The 20,126-nt window shown below is 47.2% G+C and overlaps 1 protein-coding gene across 3 annotated transcripts in view; it reads right to left on the bottom strand.

The window, feature by feature from the left end:
• SLC38A1 (solute carrier family 38 member 1) overlaps positions 1–20,126 on the bottom strand; it is a 50,998-nt gene that overhangs the window by 6,668 nt on the left and 24,204 nt on the right. For all 3 annotated transcript variants that reach the window (XR_014516607.1, XM_083463624.1, XM_083463625.1), the window contains 11 exons: positions 19,362–19,435; positions 10,404–10,496; positions 9,191–9,272; positions 7,219–7,301; positions 5,566–5,624; positions 5,338–5,466; positions 4,608–4,687; positions 3,232–3,332; positions 1,633–1,751; positions 228–369; positions 31–128 (listed from right to left, as the gene is read on the bottom strand). Coding sequence is in view for 2 of the 3 variants with exons in the window: in XM_083463624.1 (XP_083319750.1) it covers positions 31–128; positions 228–369; positions 1,633–1,751; positions 3,232–3,332; positions 4,608–4,687; positions 5,338–5,466; positions 5,566–5,624; positions 7,219–7,301; positions 9,191–9,272; positions 10,404–10,496; positions 19,362–19,435 (1,060 nt within the window). In the remaining variant the exon portion in view is untranslated. The remainder of the gene's footprint in view (positions 1–30; positions 129–227; positions 370–1,632; positions 1,752–3,231; positions 3,333–4,607; positions 4,688–5,337; positions 5,467–5,565; positions 5,625–7,218; positions 7,302–9,190; positions 9,273–10,403; positions 10,497–19,361; positions 19,436–20,126) is intronic.

The raw sequence follows: 20,126 nt of genomic DNA, 5'->3' as shown, positions 1-20,126 counted from the left end.
TTGAGATAGCTCCTGATTTCTGAAACTTACCCAAATCCTCTGAATCAGTTTTGATCCATCTTGGTGGGTGATTTTTAAATAAAGTGATGACGGGAGAATAAAAATCAGCATATTGGCAGAAGTTACCCCTGTGGCAAACCAAGCACATAGATTTTGTTATAACAGACTAGTTGATGTGACCCACAATAAAAGGCATTTCTTAATCAAATATAATTTGAATACTGTACCTACAACTCCAAAAATATCCTTCATGGAAGGTATGAAAATAACTAACAAGTTAATGATCGCCAGAAGGATCACCGTAACCACAACGTGACGGCACAAGTGAAATTTGGTTTTTCTAGTAAGCTCAAATATAGAAGAACGCACCTGTAAAGGGAAAAAAAAAGAGCTATTGCAATCAAAATTTGCATAATTTCCCTTACTAATTCCCTCCATGGTTTTGTATAATGCACTTAACATTTGCTTGACTCCAAATTCATTCTAGAGAACTTAGGCTGCAATCCTAACATCACTTACTTGGGAGTAAGCTCTTTTGAATTCAACATTATTTACTTCTGAGAAAACTTGGTTAGGATTGCACTGATAGACATGGTAATCTGTTAGTGAGTATGAGAGAGAGAGAGAGCATACTATCTGCATTTCCACCAGATGCTATTTATTACAGCTGCAGGCTTTTTATGTTAACATCATTTGTTCTAGTGTCAAAATTAATTACTCTTCTGCCAGGATGAAATTCATTCCTCCTCTCATAGAGCTTAGCAAATCAGACTCACAACAGGAAAGGATGAACATTTTCCTGCACCAAGATATGTCACATTTCTGCCTTCCGCTGGCTAACTGAGCCCATACTGTGGAATGGGATAGTGCCCACTTAGGAATTCACAGGCACTATCCTGCATTCATTTATTTGCTTTTAAAATTAAATTTCTATGCTGCCCTTTATCCAACAATCATAGGGAAGCTTACAATATAAAAAACACAACAATATAAAGAATAATAGCAAACAAAAGCAATACCCCCACACAGTTTAAAAGGCTGCGGATTGCTTAATGTAGCCAAAGCCCCGTAAGAAGATGAATGTTTCTGCCTGACACCTAAAGATAGGTAACAAAAGTGACAGTCAAGCCTCTCTGGGGAGAGCATTCCACAAATGGGGAGCCACTGAAGAAAAGGCCCGTTCTCATGTTTCCACCCTCCTGACATCTCATGGAGGAGGCACACAAAGAAGGGCTTCAGATGATGATTGCAGGGTCCAGGTCAGTTCAAATGGGGAGAGGCGGTTCTGATCCACTTAAGGGCAATCAGGACAGATTCTGCTAGTTTATCACCTGCCTCACTGCCCAGCCGTTTCCCTGCCTGAGCTGACAAGAGCTGGTCTTGGAGGTGGTGTTGAGGACTGTTGCGTGGACTTCAACATCCATGCCACTATCACTGGCCCTGGGATGGCTCAGGACTTCATGGCACTGCTATTGTTTACTTGCACTTTTTCTGGAGGTGGGGCAGGGGGTTGATTTTAAACTGTAGGCCACCGTCAGCAGGACCAAATCTAAATGAATCTATGCAGCAATCTGATAGTTGTTCCTAGGAAATGGTAAGAGATCTCCAAGTGAACAGGAGCCTCAGACTTACAGTGAAAAATAACACTGGGACTGTGAGGATGACTGCAGCTATGACAGCAACACGGACTGTCAAGATGAGGATGTCATCTTTATTCTGATACTTGTGAAGCAGATCTGACGACACGTTTTCTGCAGGGAAGACAAAGAGAGAACTGTTCCAGCAATTAAGCAATTAATTCAAAGAAGCTGTCACTTGGCAAGAGCCACCTCAAACAACAAGTGATTAATCTGCAGGCAACAGGGATGGCAGTGGGATCGAAAACAGCGTTTTAACTCATGCTCCACTGAACCGCAAAGATCAAATTCGGCCTGAAACCTGATGTACACTTGCCAGAGAGTAAGTCCCATTCATTTCAGTGGAGCTCAGTTCCCAGTTGCGCTAATGTCCAGTGTGGGTGTGAACCACCAATCTGCCTGGGCCTGAACGCCGCGAGGAAGTGAGAGGAAAAGAGCCCCAATACTCGGAGCATTTGCTTCAGTTAGTCCCCGTTTAAATCAAACAGGTTGCAAGCACAAACAATGCAAAAAAGAGTGACATTTTACAAATAAATTTATGAAATTATTTTAACTTGGGATATTAGGACAATTTAAACAGTCGTTTTATTTGTAAGTACAACAGTTCTCACTCGCTGTATTCAAATTAATGGAATGTTACGAGATTATTCTGAAGTCTAGGGACCACCAGGGGCTTTTGCTCCTGGGGCAAAATTGGAGTGTTGAGAGTGCTGTGGACCTTTGGGGAGAGGGGAGAAAGAACCCATGAAATTATGATGCAATTTCAAGAGGATCTATTTTTACTAGATCTGATGTGTGTTGTGTCTGCTTGTCTTCTCTCTCTCTCTCTCTCTCTCTCTCTCTCTCTCTCTCTCCATTTTCTCCCCTACTCTCTCTCCTTTGACTCCCATGACACCCGACTTTCCCTACTACATATTTCCCTCCCCTTATTGTCCTAAGTCACTCCACTTTCCCTCCTACTCATTCAAGAACCTGAAGCTAAAGTATGAATAGTAGGTTTTCCCTGCTCCTTTCATATAATTGGCTGGGGGGAAGAAGCAGATCGTCATGTGAAGCAGAGGTGCTACACTTGCTTCCTGGCAGGTGTACCACAGTTGCTTACCAGAAGGGAGAGGGGTGAGGTTGCAAGGAGATCAGTGATGTGCAAATGCACTGACAGATCCCATCCCATCTGAAGATGCATCTGCACTGCACTGACCTCTCATTCCTTTTTCTTCTTGTTAAGCAACAGCAAGCGTCCAGCTAAGAAGCTAGGATAACTGCTCCATCCCTACCCAGTGGGCCCAGGCAGATGTTCCCCCCTCCTAAGAATGAAGTGACTGGCGACAGTGCTCTGGTTTGTGTACTTCCCTGCCCCCAAACACATGGGAATGCAAGTATGATGTCAAGGGCCAAGGAAATGCCACTTTCAAATAAGCAGAAGATATCTCAATGTTGACGTTACCTTCTGTGCACAGTGAGGAAACAAGAAAGCAGCACCTCAACCATTTACAAAATTCAGAAAACAGACAGAAACAAACACACCTTTTAGTTTCTTTTTTTTCTAAATGTACTGTAAAGCACAAGAGGTGAGTAGCCAAAAATAGTCACTTACCATAAAATGTCAAATAGCCAAAAATAGCAGTCAAGAAGTACATGACAAACATGGCGAAGAAAGAGATTCTTGAAACCATCTGCATTTTCTTCTGCGAACGACTGAAAAAAGAAAAGAAAAGATGGGGCAATGGGAGAAGTTATGGAATAATTGGTACTACACTTGAATGTATGCCATTTAACAGGAACATGTCTGAGATCTCAAGGAGGAGCACTGTAGGGGAATGGTTTGGGGTAAACAACTGTCCCCACCATACGACTTCATTGTCCATCTTGAGATGGTAACAATTAAAGGGCTGGTTTATAGGTGGCTTTCCCTATATGTAAGGAACCATGACCCTTTTACTTAAAAACAAACACAATAATTAAGGTTTGAAGCCCACACAATTAAGGTAAAAAGAGATAACGATGGCATTGTGGTTTTTAAAGTTTAGCGAAGACCAAGAAAACAAATCTCTGATTAATTTAGGGAGCCCTTGATTCCTGGGTGGGGAGTGGTAATTTCCCCCCTCTCTGCTACAGAGATTCCAACAGAGTATCAAGTCTAATCTAGTAAGGAAAGGTCCATGTGGTTTGCTTGCATAAGGTGCTAGGTTCAATAACTAACTCTTCTTGTTTTAGAGATAACTAACACTTTTGGTTTCTAGGAAATAGCAGTTCAGGGCAGGGCTGCCAGTCACTGTACAGACCACCAGACTAGATGCCTTATTAGTCTGCCTCAGTTAAGCAGTTAAGGAGTCCACTATCTTTGTATAAATGCATCCATTATAGGAACATTGCACAATTATAGAGCTGCCAGCTCTAGCTGGAGATTCCTGGAGCACCAACATTTTGAAATGATCCTGAAATCTATGTAAAGTTAAGGAGTTTTTATATGGTCCACACATTCACAAAACAGAGGCCCCAGATAATCTCAGAATTCAGCAAACTTTTGCCTTCCAAATGCTCTTGTAAGTAGCACCGTGTTGGCAGCGATTCTTCTTTCTTTTTGAAAATGGAAGCTAGTATAAAGCATATAAGATTGAAAGCTCCAGAAAATAACATTGACAATGCTGTTAGCTCCTGTACCAGATATAGCTGCCTTTGAGACAGACACCAGTTATTGGCTGCGCTCTGGCGTTGCCTCATATAAAGTGATTGTTCACACTGTTTGTGTCTCTGCTAACAGCTGTGTAGATCTAAGTAGAGTCCCATATTTGTTATGTTGCCACCCTCAAACCCCCTGGGTGAGCCAAGTCTTCCTAGATGACGAGCAGGTCCTGCTGCTTTTCTCAAATTAAAGTTCTTTTCTCTTAGCAGTGCAGAGTGCAACTAAGTACTAATGCTGTACAGACAAAGCAGTTTGCTTTTATAACAAAACAATGGTTTCTCTCTTACTCTTTAAGTTCACAGTAGATTGGAAGGACCGAGGGATGGCACACAAATGCAAATGTAATGGTAGGCAAAGCGTACACGGTCTGTTTGAAAAACAAAAACAAAACTATGAGTCAGGAGGGAGAGACATAGTCCCTCCAAATGTCATTAAGAAAATCGTCATCGTTTCCAATATACAAGTTTGAATTTTCTGTGCGGGGTTCCTGGTTTTTTTATAGTTGCATATCATGTGAAGCGGTGCCCAGTGCTGCAGTGCAATGACTGGGAAAAGTCCCATGAAATGGAATGGAATCCAAAGGTTCCCTTGCTCTGATGGAAGGTGTCTTTCTGTTTGTGGATGGAAACCTTTGGATCCAACCTGCTGCATTTTGCCATGATTTGAAACCTTAGGAGCTCTGCCTAGAAAAGCATGGCTTTCATGGGACTGGGAACACCTGTTAAATAACAAGCATATACAATGATGTTTGAATACAAGGGAAACTATAGTGTTGGTGTTGCTGCTAATATGATTATTACATCTGATTGGCTGCACATATTTTCCTTTGCAATCTGCTGTCCAGAATTATTGTCAAAAATTTCCCCAGTTCTTTGAACTCTTCAACCTTGGAAACAAAACCTAGGTAAAAATGTAATTTGCTCTGGTTGGAAAACTTGCGTTTGTCTAGGATTTTTTGCACAATCTAGCTGCTGGCATGTGGAACAAAACGACAAAATGGTGTGGAAATAAACATACCTTGGAATTAATGGTGACATACTTGGGTTGGCACGTATCCACATAGGCAATGCTAGAGTTTGGAGACAGAGATGCGGTGGCATTTTTCTCATCCAGACGACAAGGAATTTCAAATTTCTTGTATACAACCTGGGATAAAGGACCACCATTGAAAAATTATCCAAAACAAATGGCTTGATGCTGGAAGTTAATAATTTCATTCTAACCGAAACACCAAGCAAAACTTACCACTATGAGAAAAAATACCATGCAAGTCAGGGAAAATCCACTGGTGTAGCCGAGATACCCTGAGATAAAATCAAAGGAAAACTTATCCAGCAACTCATACACATTTATTTAACTACTAACAAGTTAAATGTTTTAAGTTCTGGTGAATAATATGGAACATATTCCAATAACATGCAGGGAATACCTATGCCACTTTTGTCACAAATACTTTTCAAAGACACTGGCTTTCAGACAAAGCCAGGAGCAGCTGGCAGGGGAGTTGACCTGACTTTCTGTCACCCATGTTGCCCGTGCTCACCAGGAGGTAGAGGAAGAGGCAGCAATGAAGTCAGCATGGTGCAAACACACTGATGAGAGCATCAGATTGGTTCTTGCTGTACGTTTGTAAAGGAACAAGTTCCCCTCCACCTCACCCCCTCTCTACTTCTTAGTAAGCAGCAGCTATATGGGTGGCAGAAGGTTAGCACCACCAGCTAACCAAACTTTTTTATTTGGTTGATTTATAGTTACATAACCAGGAGCAGGGTGACATGGCAGGTGTGTGTGTGTGTGTAAGGGGTGCCACCGAAAGGCACTTACACGTTATTATTGCTGTAAACCTAACTTCATTTACCACTGAATTCAGAGTAGACATGGTTAGGATTGCACTGTTAGTTAACTTTTCATTTGGATTTTTATTTTTGGCAACCATTTGCGTCACTCAGAAGGACACAATGCTTCTCCATGTTGAAGCAGGAGTAACACCAACGGTTCTGATAGCATATCTTTACATTTTTAGAATCCTGGCTCAAACAATTCAGTCTTTGCTGGAGGAAAGATGATTCATTAAGGAGCAAACATCAAGTGGAATTACAGAGGGTTCTTGACTGCGAAAGACAATTTTGTCGTCACATTCTTATCCTGTCTTCAAATGCACAGTGAAAAGTCTATAGGGTTTTCCCTGAATGGAAAAATCCAGTTAAATAACATGTATTATACCATGAAAAACAAATGGGCATTTTTCAGTGTACTAGTTTGGCTTCTGGAGAAGGAAAGGTTGTCTGGAGACATGACAGTAACAGGCAGCTAAAAGCTGAATTGTTGAGGCCTTGTACAGAGCAAGGAGTGAAGGGTTGGCAAAAAGTGAAACTGTGGAAAGAGGGTTCTGGGGCCAGGCTTGGTGAGTGTCAAAGTCAATTTAAAATATCTTTGACTAATGAATGTCCCGAGGTGTTTACTAGTCTGTGCTTTATGTAGAATTGCTCACCTTTTCTGAAAGGTGATGTTTAACAGAACCTTCCCTTATTTTAGGAACAAAATATATGTTAACAGTATTTTTAAAAGAGCAAGAGAGAAAGAGGGAGAGAGACTACCCAACTTTATTTACATTGCCTTAGGGGGAAAGAAATATATTTTTTTTTGCCATAATCAGTGTTCAGAAATAGAAAATACCAAGCGACAACATTATTTTGTCTCAGGTTCAGACAGCCAGATGTATTCAGACAGTACCAAATTGTAACTTAGGCTTCTTATATTATAAGGTTCCCTGTGCATAGTTTATTCTGGAGCTAACGAATATGCTTGAAACAGAATGTGGCCTTCCATGATTGGAATATACCCTGAATATTAAGTCTAAGAACCATACTTCAAACTAAAGAAGGTATCTATCCTTACCTAAATTTTTAAGAAGACACAAGGGAAGGATTATACAGAACGTCACTGTTACGACAAGAAGCCTCCCATCCACGTACCAGGCCCTGTAAAACATTTTCAAAAGTGACAGGATAGCATCACTTTTTTTTACCCTGAATTTTCATATTTTTATACAGTTGGGGTTTCCCCCACCCCCTATTAAGTGACTAGTTGCTCAAGAAGATACTGTTTCCCAGGATAGGTATTAGATGGCATAAGTAAACAGCTATTAATATGAAGTTGCCTTTCTTGAATCTCAGCCACAGGAGTCTGCAAACATCACTTTTTCGTGGGAGTTATTAAGAAAAGGATTGCCCAAGCACTAAGAGCTATGCCAGGGGTGGAGGGGCAAAGCCATGCCAATTGGCATTAGACCTGCCTCAAGCTGTCAACACAGGAAAGGTTTGCTCAACCAGGCAGACAGTTATTTTGCAATATGTGCTGTGGCCATAAGACAACATGCACTGAATGAAAAGCCCTTGCTTCTAGGCATATGATGTCTACTGTGATAAGCTGAGATATGAACAAATCCCCCCCACCCCCATCCACATATGTGGTCTCTTTGCTCCTTCCTTTGTGTGAGTTAGCAAACAAATCAGAAAGTCTCCTATTAACTACAGTTTTCTGTTTTGTCTGAACTGGGAAACTCAACCGCTTCAGAACAAGACAGAATATTAAAACAATGGTTTGGAGTTAAAATCCATATTCTAAAGCTGTTAACCATAGTTTCCTGGTTTGAGTGAAATGGGAAACTGTGGCAAATGAAAGACATCCTGGTAGGTTTACCAGTTTGCATGAAGGAAGGAATAAAGGGGCTGCAAGTGCGGGCAAAAGGCTCATTGATATCTCAGCCTATGAAGCAGAGGGGTGATTGTACAAACTCTCCCATTAACTCATTTCTCTGTACCAGGGTAGCCAATGGGGTGCTCTCCAAATGTTGTTGGATGCAACTCCCATCATCCCTGACAAATGGCTATGCTGTCAGGGACTGATGGGAGTTGTGGTCCAACAATATCTGGAGAGCACAATGTTGGCTACCCAAGCTCTATACTTTGCAAACGGAGCACTACGGAAAATTCTGACTGCTGCTTTTGAGCAGAGCAAGCCTTCCAGTCAGGTATTAGAAATTGATGCTGATGCTCAGCTAACTTTTATTCAGGGTAAAAAGGTATACGTAAAGGGACCCCTGACCATTAGGTCCAGTCGTGACCGACTCTGGGGTTGCGGCGCTTATCTCGCTTTATTGGCCGAGGGAGCCGGCGTACAGCTTCCAGGTCATGTGGCCAGCATGACTAAGCCGCTTCTGGCAAACCAGAGCAGCGTATGGAAACGCGTTTACCTTCCCGCCGGAGTGGTACCTATTTATCTACTTGTACTTTGACGTGCTTTCGAACTGCTAGGTTTATTCAGGGTAGACCCATTGAAATTAATGGCCATGACTAACTTAAGTCTAATAATAGGTTTGCTCTTAAGTAAGAGTTAGTTTAATACAACTGCTCAGTTTGTCTCTTTAGCACAGTGCTGGAGGCTGATGGGAATTGTAGTCCTAACCTCTGGAGGGTACCAGGCTGGTGAAGGCTGATCTAGCATGAAAAAATATATATCTGTGAGTGGTTTGCCACTTCCCTAATGGAATTTTCTGTTTAGTTTAGTATATATTATTTCTCAATGGTGCTTCCCCCCCCCCAAGAACCTGAATAATAATGCTTTGTTTATTATTATAAAGTTTTCAAAACAAACAAACAACTGAAGCAGCACAGAATAGATAACTTCAGGCTTATATTTTGCTTCTTCTTATTTCTCTGCCCGCAAGAAGTTGTGACGCAACACCTAGCATTCAAAACCAGCATGACAGCAGCCTATAACATTTCTAGCGCGGAATACTTTTGATAAACCCTTGCCTTAGACCGACTAACCAATTAGTCCAGTCAGCAAAGCCACAAATTAAACTTACGAAAATGTTTCTTCTTCTCCCATAAGGAACTTTATGGCAGCAGGTAGTTCATTTTTAACTATGAAGAGGTAGCTCAGCATTGCTGGGGAAAACAAGGTCTTGTTAGAAAGGGAACATAATCAGTCATGATGCCAAGACACTGCCGTGTGCTTGGTTTTTCTCTGTGCTACCCTCAGGGCCAATTCAAACGAGTCTTTTTGTATATTCAGCTATGATATCCCCAAGTACAAAATACACACTGTGGGTGGGTTCAGAGATTAATATTGGTGGTCCAATAAACTGTGGTATGTGGACATGTGAACGAGTGATGAGATTGAGGGCTCCCTCCTCCTCTTCTTGCACACCCAGTTGCAGAGAAGAGTGCCTAGTCTGTTAAACTGCAGTATCCCCATGTTATCTGGATGAGGAAACTATGGTTTTAAGTGCTTCCAGGAAGCCAGGATTGCAAACCAGTATCAAGCTGTGGTTTGCAATCCTGGCTTGCAGGTAGCACTCAAACCCAGTGCAGATATTACTGAAAATAAAGGGAATGCAGGAATGCTCAGGTTGCTTGCCCATTTCCAATGGACCAGAAATGTTATGTCTGAACCTGCCCTCTGTTTGTGTATCTCACAGGGATGTCTAAATGACACATGCCTGTATTGTCAGTAGCTTATGCCTTTCATATATGCATCAGAAGTGGCCCAATCCTTTCCCACTCACCATCTGTGTGAATTTTAAAGAGACAAGTCACTCAAAATACATTATTTGAAACTGAGACACACAGCATAAGTTTTTTTGTACTCAAGTCAGGAACCATAACCAAATACAAAAGGTCTCATTTGAAGTGGCCTCCAGGCTTCAGTCTATGCATTGAATATAACCCAGGGATAGTCCTATAGAAATAGAATAACTGGGCCGGCAAACTCACCTGATGTCATTAACATGACTCATACTAGGAAAGGGTTTCCAAAAAAAAGGGTGGGGGAAAGGAATTGCTAGACTTCCATTTATCCTTGGAAGCATACTGGTGTCTTTATTAGAACCGGCAGAAGGAGGAGCAAAGGCATATGGGAAGAAGGTGAATCCAAATAGCCAAGACAGCAGAAACACTAGATATTCTTCCTAATACATATTTATTACAATGCAGCGAGAATTTAAGTTTGAGCAGAGTACAGTGGTACTAGGGAGACTGAAAATGCCAAAAGGTCACCTTTAAGCACACAGCATTTACCTCCAGTGTTCTGAAGAGACGTGGATCCAAAAACAATAAACTTCCCCGGGGTGCCAAAGATTTGCTCGCCAAGTTTTTCATAAACCATGCAGCCTGGTTAAACCAAGTTGGAAAAGAGTCATGATATGATACAACAATGGCAAGTCATTTACAGTTCTCGCACTCTCATCTACACACACACACACCATTCATAATTCTGTGTTCATCTCTGTAGTCCATCCAGCTTATCATGCATTTCCAAAATGTCAGAAGTTGTCACTTATACTTAGAGAGGTGGAGTTCAACGCAAAATGAAATCTCCTTGCTCCCACCCCCTTGACATTTGTAATGCTTCTGTTCAAACACTTCAGTAAGCTCCTTTAACCTGAATATGTTTGGGCAAATGTACATATATGAAACAGCAGGAAATTGAATATTGAGAGTTCTAGGAACAAGTGGAACACCAAGCATTGTAAAGCCCAATCATAGTGTCAGGGGTTTAGGAGCAGAAGCACGGGCAAGGGAGGAAACAGAGAGCGAAGGGGAGGAGGCAGAAGAAAAGATGAGTGACGACGACGACCCGAGATCTCCTAGTCTTTCCAGTGAATCAGAGGATTCACAGAAAGGAGCACCAGTGGCGAGGGCAAGCGGGGAGTCTAGGGGGGCACCCCAGGAAGACAGAGCCAGAGAGGACTCAGGGGGGAGCAGCTGGAAATCGGGACCAGCGTCACCGCCAGGAAGCAGGGAAGAGGAAGGGAGCCAGGGGGGAAGCGCTGGCAGCTCACCACAGGAGGGAGGACATGAGTCAGGAGTGGCCACACCTCCACAGGAGGGAGGACAGGAGTCGGGGATGGCCACACCTCCATCGGGGAGCGAAGGAACGGTTGAGAGGAAAGTGGAAGGTTGGGCGCGGCGCGCGCCAAGTTCAAATGCAGAGGAAGGCGGCGCAGTAAGCAGCCCCGAAAGAGAGCCAGGTCCTAAAGCCCGGCGCAAGGAGGCAGGAGGGTCCGGGTCAGCGTCAGAAGAATCCCGGAAGGAAGAAGCCCCGGGGGGTAGAGGGACCCAGAGGAGGACAGTCAGGAGGAAAAGGTGGAGCAAGGCTAGGATATTAAGTTGGTGCACACAGGGCGGAGACTCAGACGGAGCTTCGCCGACCTAGCTACTAGGCGTAGAGTTGCGCGCAGCAGCGTGAGAATGGAAACTGTAATTCAATAAAGACTTTTACTTAATGACCGCTGGCTAGCGTGATCCTCTGTGAGCTAGGATCTTCAAGCAGCTCTGACAGTAAGCTCCGTCTCTACTTGTGGGCATCTACAGCCTCGAGGAGGGGAGAAACACAGGTGCCTACTAGCAAGCTCACGAACGGCAGACGACATGACGGCTGAGCAGCAGATAGAGGAACTCAGAAACGCGGTGGCACAACTGAACGCCGAGGCTCTAGCATCCAGGAAGAGGGAGGAGGAAGCAGCCGCAGCCTGCAGGGATCTCCAGGTCAGGTTAGACGTGCTGACAAAGCAGACACCCCGGCAGGAGGGCATTGGGTTGGCGAGACGGACAGGCGGGCTGGTCTCTCACTTCGATGGGAACCTGCAACAGTATCCCAACTTTAGAGCCGACGTACTGTGCGCACTGCAACTGCTGCATAAAGACTTTAGAGATGAACAAGAGAGAGTGGGGTTCATCATGTCCCATCTGCATGGGGATGCGAGAGCATGGCTACGCAATTTATGGAGAGATAAGGATCCGGCGCTACAGAATGCAGATGCCTTTATTAAAGCAATGGATGGGTGTTTTTTATCAAGTATTGACGTGGATCTTGCACGGAAGGAGGTGCATGGGCTGAGACAAGGGAGGGCCAGCGTCAGGCAGTACCATGCCCGCTTTTTCGCCTTGGTCAGTGCCCTGGAATGGGACAGAGATTCGGCTCCTGTAAGAGACCTCTTTTGGGAGGGGCTGCATAACTCGATTAAAGATGAGATCGCCAGGGGGGAGAGACCCCGAACCACCCAGGAGGTCGTTCAGAGGGCACTGGCAGTGGGGGTGAGGCTGGAAGGACGTCCGTGGAACAGGGACGAAGGGCGTGGAGGGCGCGAACCAGCCGGGAGCCCCTCCTTCTTTCCCAGGGAAGCAGCGCGGGCGCAATCCACGCCTCCGCCAGGAGGAGGAGCCGAACCTATGGAGGTGGGAGGTGCAAGGGCTCAGTCAGCAACCAGAGCCCTAGCACCAGCAGCAGTGAAAGCGAAGCCTCCTAGAGGGAACAGGAAGTGTTACGTCTGTGAGGAGCCAGGGCATAAGGCGAAAGAGTGTCCCCAGAGGCCCCACAAGCTCACTGCAGCCTCAGCAATGGTGACTGCAGCAACACAGCAAGGAGGACCGCAGCAGGGAAACGAGGCTGTCTGGCTGGAGGAAGAGGCACTGGGGCCCAGCCAGACGTGTTAGTGACGCAGTCCCCAGCTATTTTACAGCCCGTGAACCCCCTCCCGCCCAAACCAGTAGTGAGGCTCACAGCGTCTCTCCAACTGCCCAATGGAATCACCATGGATGTGCCAATCACCATTGACTCAGGCAGCAATGCGGACTTTATAGGGCAGGACTTTGTCGACAGGCACGCTGTGCAGTTGCTGCCGGCCACACTGCCCCTGCAGGTTGTCACGGTGGATGGCAGGGAGCTGCTCGGGGGGCAAGTGGTGAAGCAGACGCCACCAATGGTGATGCGACTTGGGAATCACAGAGAAATCATCAGCTTCAACGTCACTCGACTATCTGACACGCCCATTGTATTGGGCATGAGTTGGCTGGACAAGCACAGCCCAGCGATGGCTTGGTACCAGAGGCAGCTGACCTTCGGCTCTTCCTTTTGTGCTGAACACTGCATCGTGCCCAGGCAGGAAGGAGAGGAAGAGGAGTCACAGCTGCTGCTAGGCACGCTGCAAGCGATTCCACACAAGTACGCTGAATTTTTGGAAGTTTTCTGCGAGAAGGAGGCAGACAGGCTACCCCCTCACAGACCATATGACTGCAAAATTGACCTGCTGCCGGGGGCGGCGCTGCCTAAAGGGAAACTGTATTCCATGTCAGAGGACGAACTGCAGGAACTCAAAGAGTTCATTGACCATAATTTGCAACGCGGCTTCATCCGGGAGTCCAGGGCAGTGGGGGGCAGTCCCGTATTCTTTGTTAAGAAGCGGGACACGCCCCAGAAAAGACTGGTAGTGGATTACAGGATTTTGAACAGTCTGACTAGGCCATCGGACTTCCCCATGCCCCGTATTGACGACCTCCTCGCAAAGGTACGGAAGGGCAGAGTGTTCACCAAGTTGGACCTGCGGGGGGCGTACAACCTCATTCGCATGCGGGAAGGAGATGAGTGGAAGACAGCCATGTTCACGCCACTGGGGACCTACGAATATAGGGTTATGCCTTTTGGATTGCAAAATGGCTCCCACGTTTTTCAAGCGTTTATGCATCACGTGTTGGCGGGACTTCTCTACAAGACGTGCGTCTGTTTCTTAGATGACATCCTGATCTTTTCGGAGTCGCAGCAGGAGCATGACGGACACGTCAAGGAAGTGCTGAGCAGGCTAAAGCAACATAGGCTCTACGCCAAGCTGGAGAAGTGCCAATTTGACGTGCCGGAGGTGGATTTTCTGGGCTACAAGCTGTCTGACAAGGGGCTCGCCATGGACAGCACCAAGGTTCGAGCGGTGTTGGATTGGAAGAGTCCGCGCAACCGGAAGGAGGTCCAACGGTTTGTCGGCTTTGCGAACTTCTATCGCAAGTTTATCAAGGGCTTCGCGATGCAGACAGCGGCCATCACTGACACGCTTAGCTCCAAGAAGAAGAAGTTCGTTTGGACAGCGCAGGCGGAGCAGTCCTTTCAGGCACTCAAGCGTCTCTTCGCGTCGGAAGAGCAGCTGCTTCATGTCAACCCCAGCAAGCCGATGAGGGTGGAGACAGACGCCTCGGACAGAGCCGTGGGGGCGGTCCTGTTGCAGAAAGACCCGCAGGGGGTGTGGCGACCGGGAGCGTTTTACTCCAGGAAGCTCAGCAAGTCCGAACAGAACTACACCATCTGGGACAGGGAGTTGCTGGCCATTCACGCAGCGTTCAAGGCGTGGAGGCACTTTCTGATCGGCGCCAAGCACACGGTGCAGGTTTGCACGGACCACAAGAATCTAGAGCACTGGCGCACGGCACAGTTCCTGAACCAGAGGCAGATACGTTGGGCTGAGTTCTTTGCAAACTTCGACTTCCGAATAGAGTATGTCCCGGGGGACACCAACATCATGGCAGACGCTCTCTCCCGTAAGCCACAGTATCTGGAGGACGCAACGCCAGCGGCCGCCATGCACATCTTCGCACCAGCAGTGTGGGCGTGCGCCGCGGCGACCGTGGACCTAGAGGCGGTGCGACGTGCGTTGCAGGAGGACTCCTTCGCACAAGCAAAGATGGCAGAGGTGCAAAGGGGCAAGGCAGCGGCCGACGGTTTCCGGCTACGAGATGGATTGCTCATCCGAAAAGGGGCCATCTACGTGCCGGGAGACGAACTTCGAGCCAAGGTGCTGCAGCAGCTGCACGACGCGCCCACGGCCGGGCACTTTGGCAAGGAGAAGACGGTGGAATTAGTAGCCAGGGATTTCTGGTGGCCTGGAATGAGAGGGGAGGTCGCAGACTACGTGGCGAGGTGCGACACCTGCCAGAGGGCCAAACCAGTGCACAAACCGCCGGCCGGACTGTTGGAACCGCTGCAAACTCCGGTCGAACCTTGGGAAAGGGTGGCTCTGGACTTTGTCACGGATCTGCCCAGCTCAAGGGGCAAGACGGCAGTGCTGGTGGTGGTGGACCTGTTTTCCAAGATGGCGCATTTCATTCCGTGTGCGAAGGTGGCCACGGCGGAGCAAACCGCCAAACTGTTCATAGACCACGTGTTCAAGGTTCATGGTCTGCCACGGTCTATTCTGTCCGACCGGGGGCGGCAGTTCATCTCGAATTTCTGGCAGAAGCTGATGGGCTTCCTGAACGTCAAGATCAACCTGGCGTCGGCGAGACACCCGCAGACCAACGGGCAAGCGGAGCGGGTCAATGCCATCATGCAGCAGTACCTGAGATGTTATGCAAATCAACAGCCTGCGACGTGGGTGGATTACCTACCGCTTGCCGAGTTCGCCTACAACAACACGAAGCACGTGTCCACGGGGGTCACGCCGTTCTTCGCCAACAACGGGAGGCACCCCAGAACCTTCCCGGGACTGGAAAGAATGGGGGAGGGGGAGCCGCAGACAGCAGATGCGTTCGCGTCGGAGCTGCAGGAGGTCCACGATCAGCTGAGGCGCCACCTGGAGCTGGCCAAGCACGCATACAAGGTACAAGCAGACAAGCACAGAAGGGTTGGAGAAGAGCTCCACGTGGGAGACTGGGTTTGGTTAGCAGCCCACGCAGTGCCGGCCAGGTCGTTGGCCAAGAAGAAACTAGGGCATAAGCAACTGGGGCCCTACCAAGTCGAAGAGCAGGTCAACCCGGTAGCTTTCAGACTGGCACTTCCGGAGGGTTCCAGAATGCATCCGGTATTCCACAGATCGGTGCTCACTCCCTACAAGGCACCGCACAGGTTCCAGGAACCCGGAACAGCGCCGAGTCCGGTCAGAGACAGAACAGGGCACGCGGAAGTGGCACAGAAGGAGCGCATCAACGAAGTCACTGAGATTTTGGACTCCAGATGGGGGGAAGAGGGGGTAGAATACTTTCTCGCCAAGGAGGGCACCCCGGCCAGTGCGAACAGCTGGGTGCCAGGCTACGCCTTGGACGAACCTCTCCTCAAAGACGAGTTTCATGCCCTCTTTCCCCATAGACCTATGCCAGCAGAATATTTTGACGACTGGCTTTTCACGCCCACACTTTCGGCCAGCACTTTCCGGGGGTTCGACTCGGACGAGGACCCGACACAAGACGTCCGTTCCCCGGAGGGGTCACCCTCGGGATCTGCATCAGAACCCTCGTATTGGTGGGACGATAGGCCAGAGGAGCAGTGGCGCAGACGGTGGCTGGAAGGCCCAGGACGAGCAACACCGACAGGAGGAAGTGAGGGAGAGACGGACATGGACGTTTTCGGGGACGACCCTGGTTTCGAGCACGGCGGCACAGAGATGGAAGCGGAGGTGACTGTCGTCGACGAGAGCGGGGAGGAAGACCCGGGAGACTTCAGATGGAGGCCTGCCACGGGAAGCGACCGATACCCGACGTTCGTCCCTTTGCAACAGCAGCCCCCAGCTCCAGCACCGGAAGGAGGGGAGGGGGGAATGGGGGGCTTCGAGGGGGGGATGGATGTCAGGGGTTTAGGAGCAGAAGCACGGGCAAGGGAGGAAACAGAGAGCGAAGGGGAGGAGGCAGAAGAAAAGATGAGTGACGACGACGACCCGAGATCTCCTAGTCTTTCCAGTGAATCAGAGGATTCACAGAAAGGAGCACCAGTGGCGAGGGCAAGCGGGGAGTCTAGGGGGGCACCCCAGGAAGACAGAGCCAGAGAGGACTCAGGGGGGAGCAGCTGGAAATCGGGACCAGCGTCACCGCCAGGAAGCAGGGAAGAGGAAGGGAGCCAGGGGGGAAGCGCTGGCAGCTCACCACAGGAGGGAGGACATGAGTCAGGAGTGGCCACACCTCCACAGGAGGGAGGACAGGAGTCGGGGATGGCCACACCTCCATCGGGGAGCGAAGGAACGGTTGAGAGGAAAGTGGAAGGTTGGGCGCGGCGCGCGCCAAGTTCAAATGCAGAGGAAGGCGGCGCAGTAAGCAGCCCCGAAAGAGAGCCAGGTCCTAAAGCCCGGCGCAAGGAGGCAGGAGGGTCCGGGTCAGCGTCAGAAGAATCCCGGAAGGAAGAAGCCCCGGGGGGTAGAGGGACCCAGAGGAGGACAGTCAGGAGGAAAAGGTGGAGCAAGGCTAGGATATTAAGTTGGTGCACACAGGGCGGAGACTCAGACGGAGCTTCGCCGACCTAGCTACTAGGCGTAGAGTTGCGCGCAGCAGCGTGAGAATGGAAACTGTAATTCAATAAAGACTTTTACTTAATGACCGCTGGCTAGCGTGATCCTCTGTGAGCTAGGATCTTCAAGCAGCTCTGACACATAGCATTTGCATCATCATAATTTTATTTTTGCCAGGTCATGTAACTAGGCAGACTGAGCTCTATGACCTCTCAGAGTATAACCACCAAACTTTTCTTTTTATTTCACTTCAAATTCTTTCTTTAAAAATTCATTTTTGGATATAATCTTACAATCTGAGAATAAATAATAATAATAATAATAATAAATTTTATTTATATCCCGCCCTCCCCAGCCGAAGCCGGGCTCAGGGCAGCTAACAACAATAAAACAGTACAAAAGTACAGCATAAACAACACTCTAAAATCATTCATTATAAAATTAATTAATTCAAGCCACTGGCAACCATTGGGCCAGAGCTCCGCAAAGATTGCTGAGGGAGGGAGTCAGGCTGTGCCCTGGCCAAAGGCCTGGTGGAACAGCTCTGTCTTGCAGGCCCTGCAGAAAGATGTCAAGTCCCGCAGGGCCCTGGTCTCTTGTGACAGAGTGTTCCACCAAATCGGAGCCACAGCCGAAAAAGCCCTGGCTCTGTTTGAGGCCAGCCTAACTTGTCTGTGGCCTGGGACCTTCAAGATGTTTTTATTTGAAGACCGTACGTTTCTCTGTGGGGCATACCAGGAGAGGCGGTCCCGTAGGTACGAGGGTCCTAGGCCGTATAGGTCTTTAAAGGTTAAAACCAGCACCTTAAACCTGATCCTGTACTCCACCGGGAGCCAGTGCAGCTGGTATAGCACCGGGTGAATGTGATCTCGCAGTGAAGACCTCATAAGGAGTCTCGCTGCAGCATTCTGCACCCGCTGGAGTTTCTGGGTCAGTCTCAAGGGCAGCCCCACGTAGAGCGAGTTACAACAATCCAGTCTGGAGGTGACCGTCGCATGGATCACAGTGGCTAGGTCGGGGCGAGAGAGGTAAGGAGCCAACTGCTTAGCTTGGCGGAGATGGAAAAATGCCGCCTTTGTTATAGCTGCAATCTGCGCCTCCATGGAAAGGGAGGTGTCGAAGATTACACCCAAACTCTTAACGGAGTTTTAAAATATTAAAAAGGGTGAAAAGTTAAAAAGAATAAAGAAGAACATGATACAACACAACTCTTGGGGCACAATAAACCACCGAACATTAGAAGAGCTCTGCTGGATCTGATCAACGGTTCATCTGATCTAGAATCCTGTTTCATACAGTGACCAACCACATGCCCCAGGAAGTTCACAAGCAGGGCATTAAGGAAATAACCCTTTCGTGTTGTTGATCCCTAACGGGTGCTGTTCAGTAACACACTGTACAGAAAATTAGAAAACCTTCCTGTTTCCAACAATGTTCGCTTCCTTTGACATGCTGAAGGATCTGCAGTCAGATCAAGGATACATTTGTTTAGGGTTGGCCAATACATAAGAACACTTTAAGTTGACATGGCACCAGCAGTAGGAATGTTCCTTTATCTAGCTTAGGAAATCGAGACACTACATGCACTTCCTTTATGCACTGTTGTCATTTAGGCTGTGTCTTTATACCCTCCATCGTCTGGTACTTTGTTAAAGCACAGGATGGGGAGTTTCGAGGCAGAAAATGCAATCCATCAAGAACAGGTGCTGCTCTGTTTCCTGCAGTCTCACCTGAGTCTGTTTCTGCCTTCATGAATAGAAGGCTCGATTATCGCTTCCTTTGATACACTTCTGCAAGGCTTCAATTTCTCTGGTGAAGTAAAGTGCATTTAATGTTTTCTATTGTATTCAGGACCACTACTAAAGTTTCCCCCCACCCGCACTATTATAGCACTGATGGGGGGACGGACGGACGGACGGACAAAAACATTTATTTTATTCTCCATATACTTCACCCTGTCACCTTCATTGATATTGAATTGTACAACGTTCTTATGAATTACCTGTTTCCTTTGCACACAACAACAGGAGGTTTATTGAATAAATAGACAGCAACGTCACTGAAATCAAAAGCAACCTATAAAAAAAGGAAATAAGAAAGAAAAATATATCATTGTTATATAATAAGCCAGGTCCTGTACTGCACTGAATTTGGAACAGTGGCAGAAATATTGTTTCAGCCACTGGAAACAAAATGACTCAGTAGTGTCCAGGTGACAAGCAAATGGAATGAATGTTAAGATATTTCCTGTAAAAATTGATAGTTTAGAACAGGCATCCCCAAACTCGGCCCTCCAGATGTTTTGGGACTACAATTCCCATCATCCCTGACCACTGTTAGCTAGGGATGTTAGCTGGGTTTGGGGGTGCCTGGTTTAGAAGAACTCAGAGCTCTAAATCACAGGCCATTCATCTTCCTATGGAGTGATCAAAGGCCTGGGTCTATTAATTTTTTTAAAAAAAATACATTGGTCAAAGGGAGGGAAATTATTTTACGCTTTCCAAATGTTATCCCCATTCCTGCAAGAGTCTATGCAGAAGTTCATAAAGCAGAGAATCCATGGGATGTGAAGTTGCCCTGTTAAATTATTGTTTACATCAGCAAACTATCTGAGAACGGAATGTTGTTGACTTGAATTATAAGTATAAAACCAATTAAATTGCTTATTTAGAGTATTGCTGAGTGGCTAAACTAATTGGCTGACAAAGATTTTATAGTGTCTCTCCATCAGTTTTAGGTTATTTGTCTCCAGCAAATTTGGCTGCAT

Source organism: Podarcis liolepis, assembly GCF_965112155.1.
Source record: "Podarcis liolepis genome assembly, chromosome: 10".
Lineage (NCBI taxonomy): Eukaryota > Metazoa > Chordata > Lepidosauria > Squamata > Lacertidae > Podarcis > Podarcis liolepis.
The sequence above is the reverse complement of the archived record's forward strand: the minus strand, read 5'-3'. Positions and strand labels throughout refer to the sequence as shown.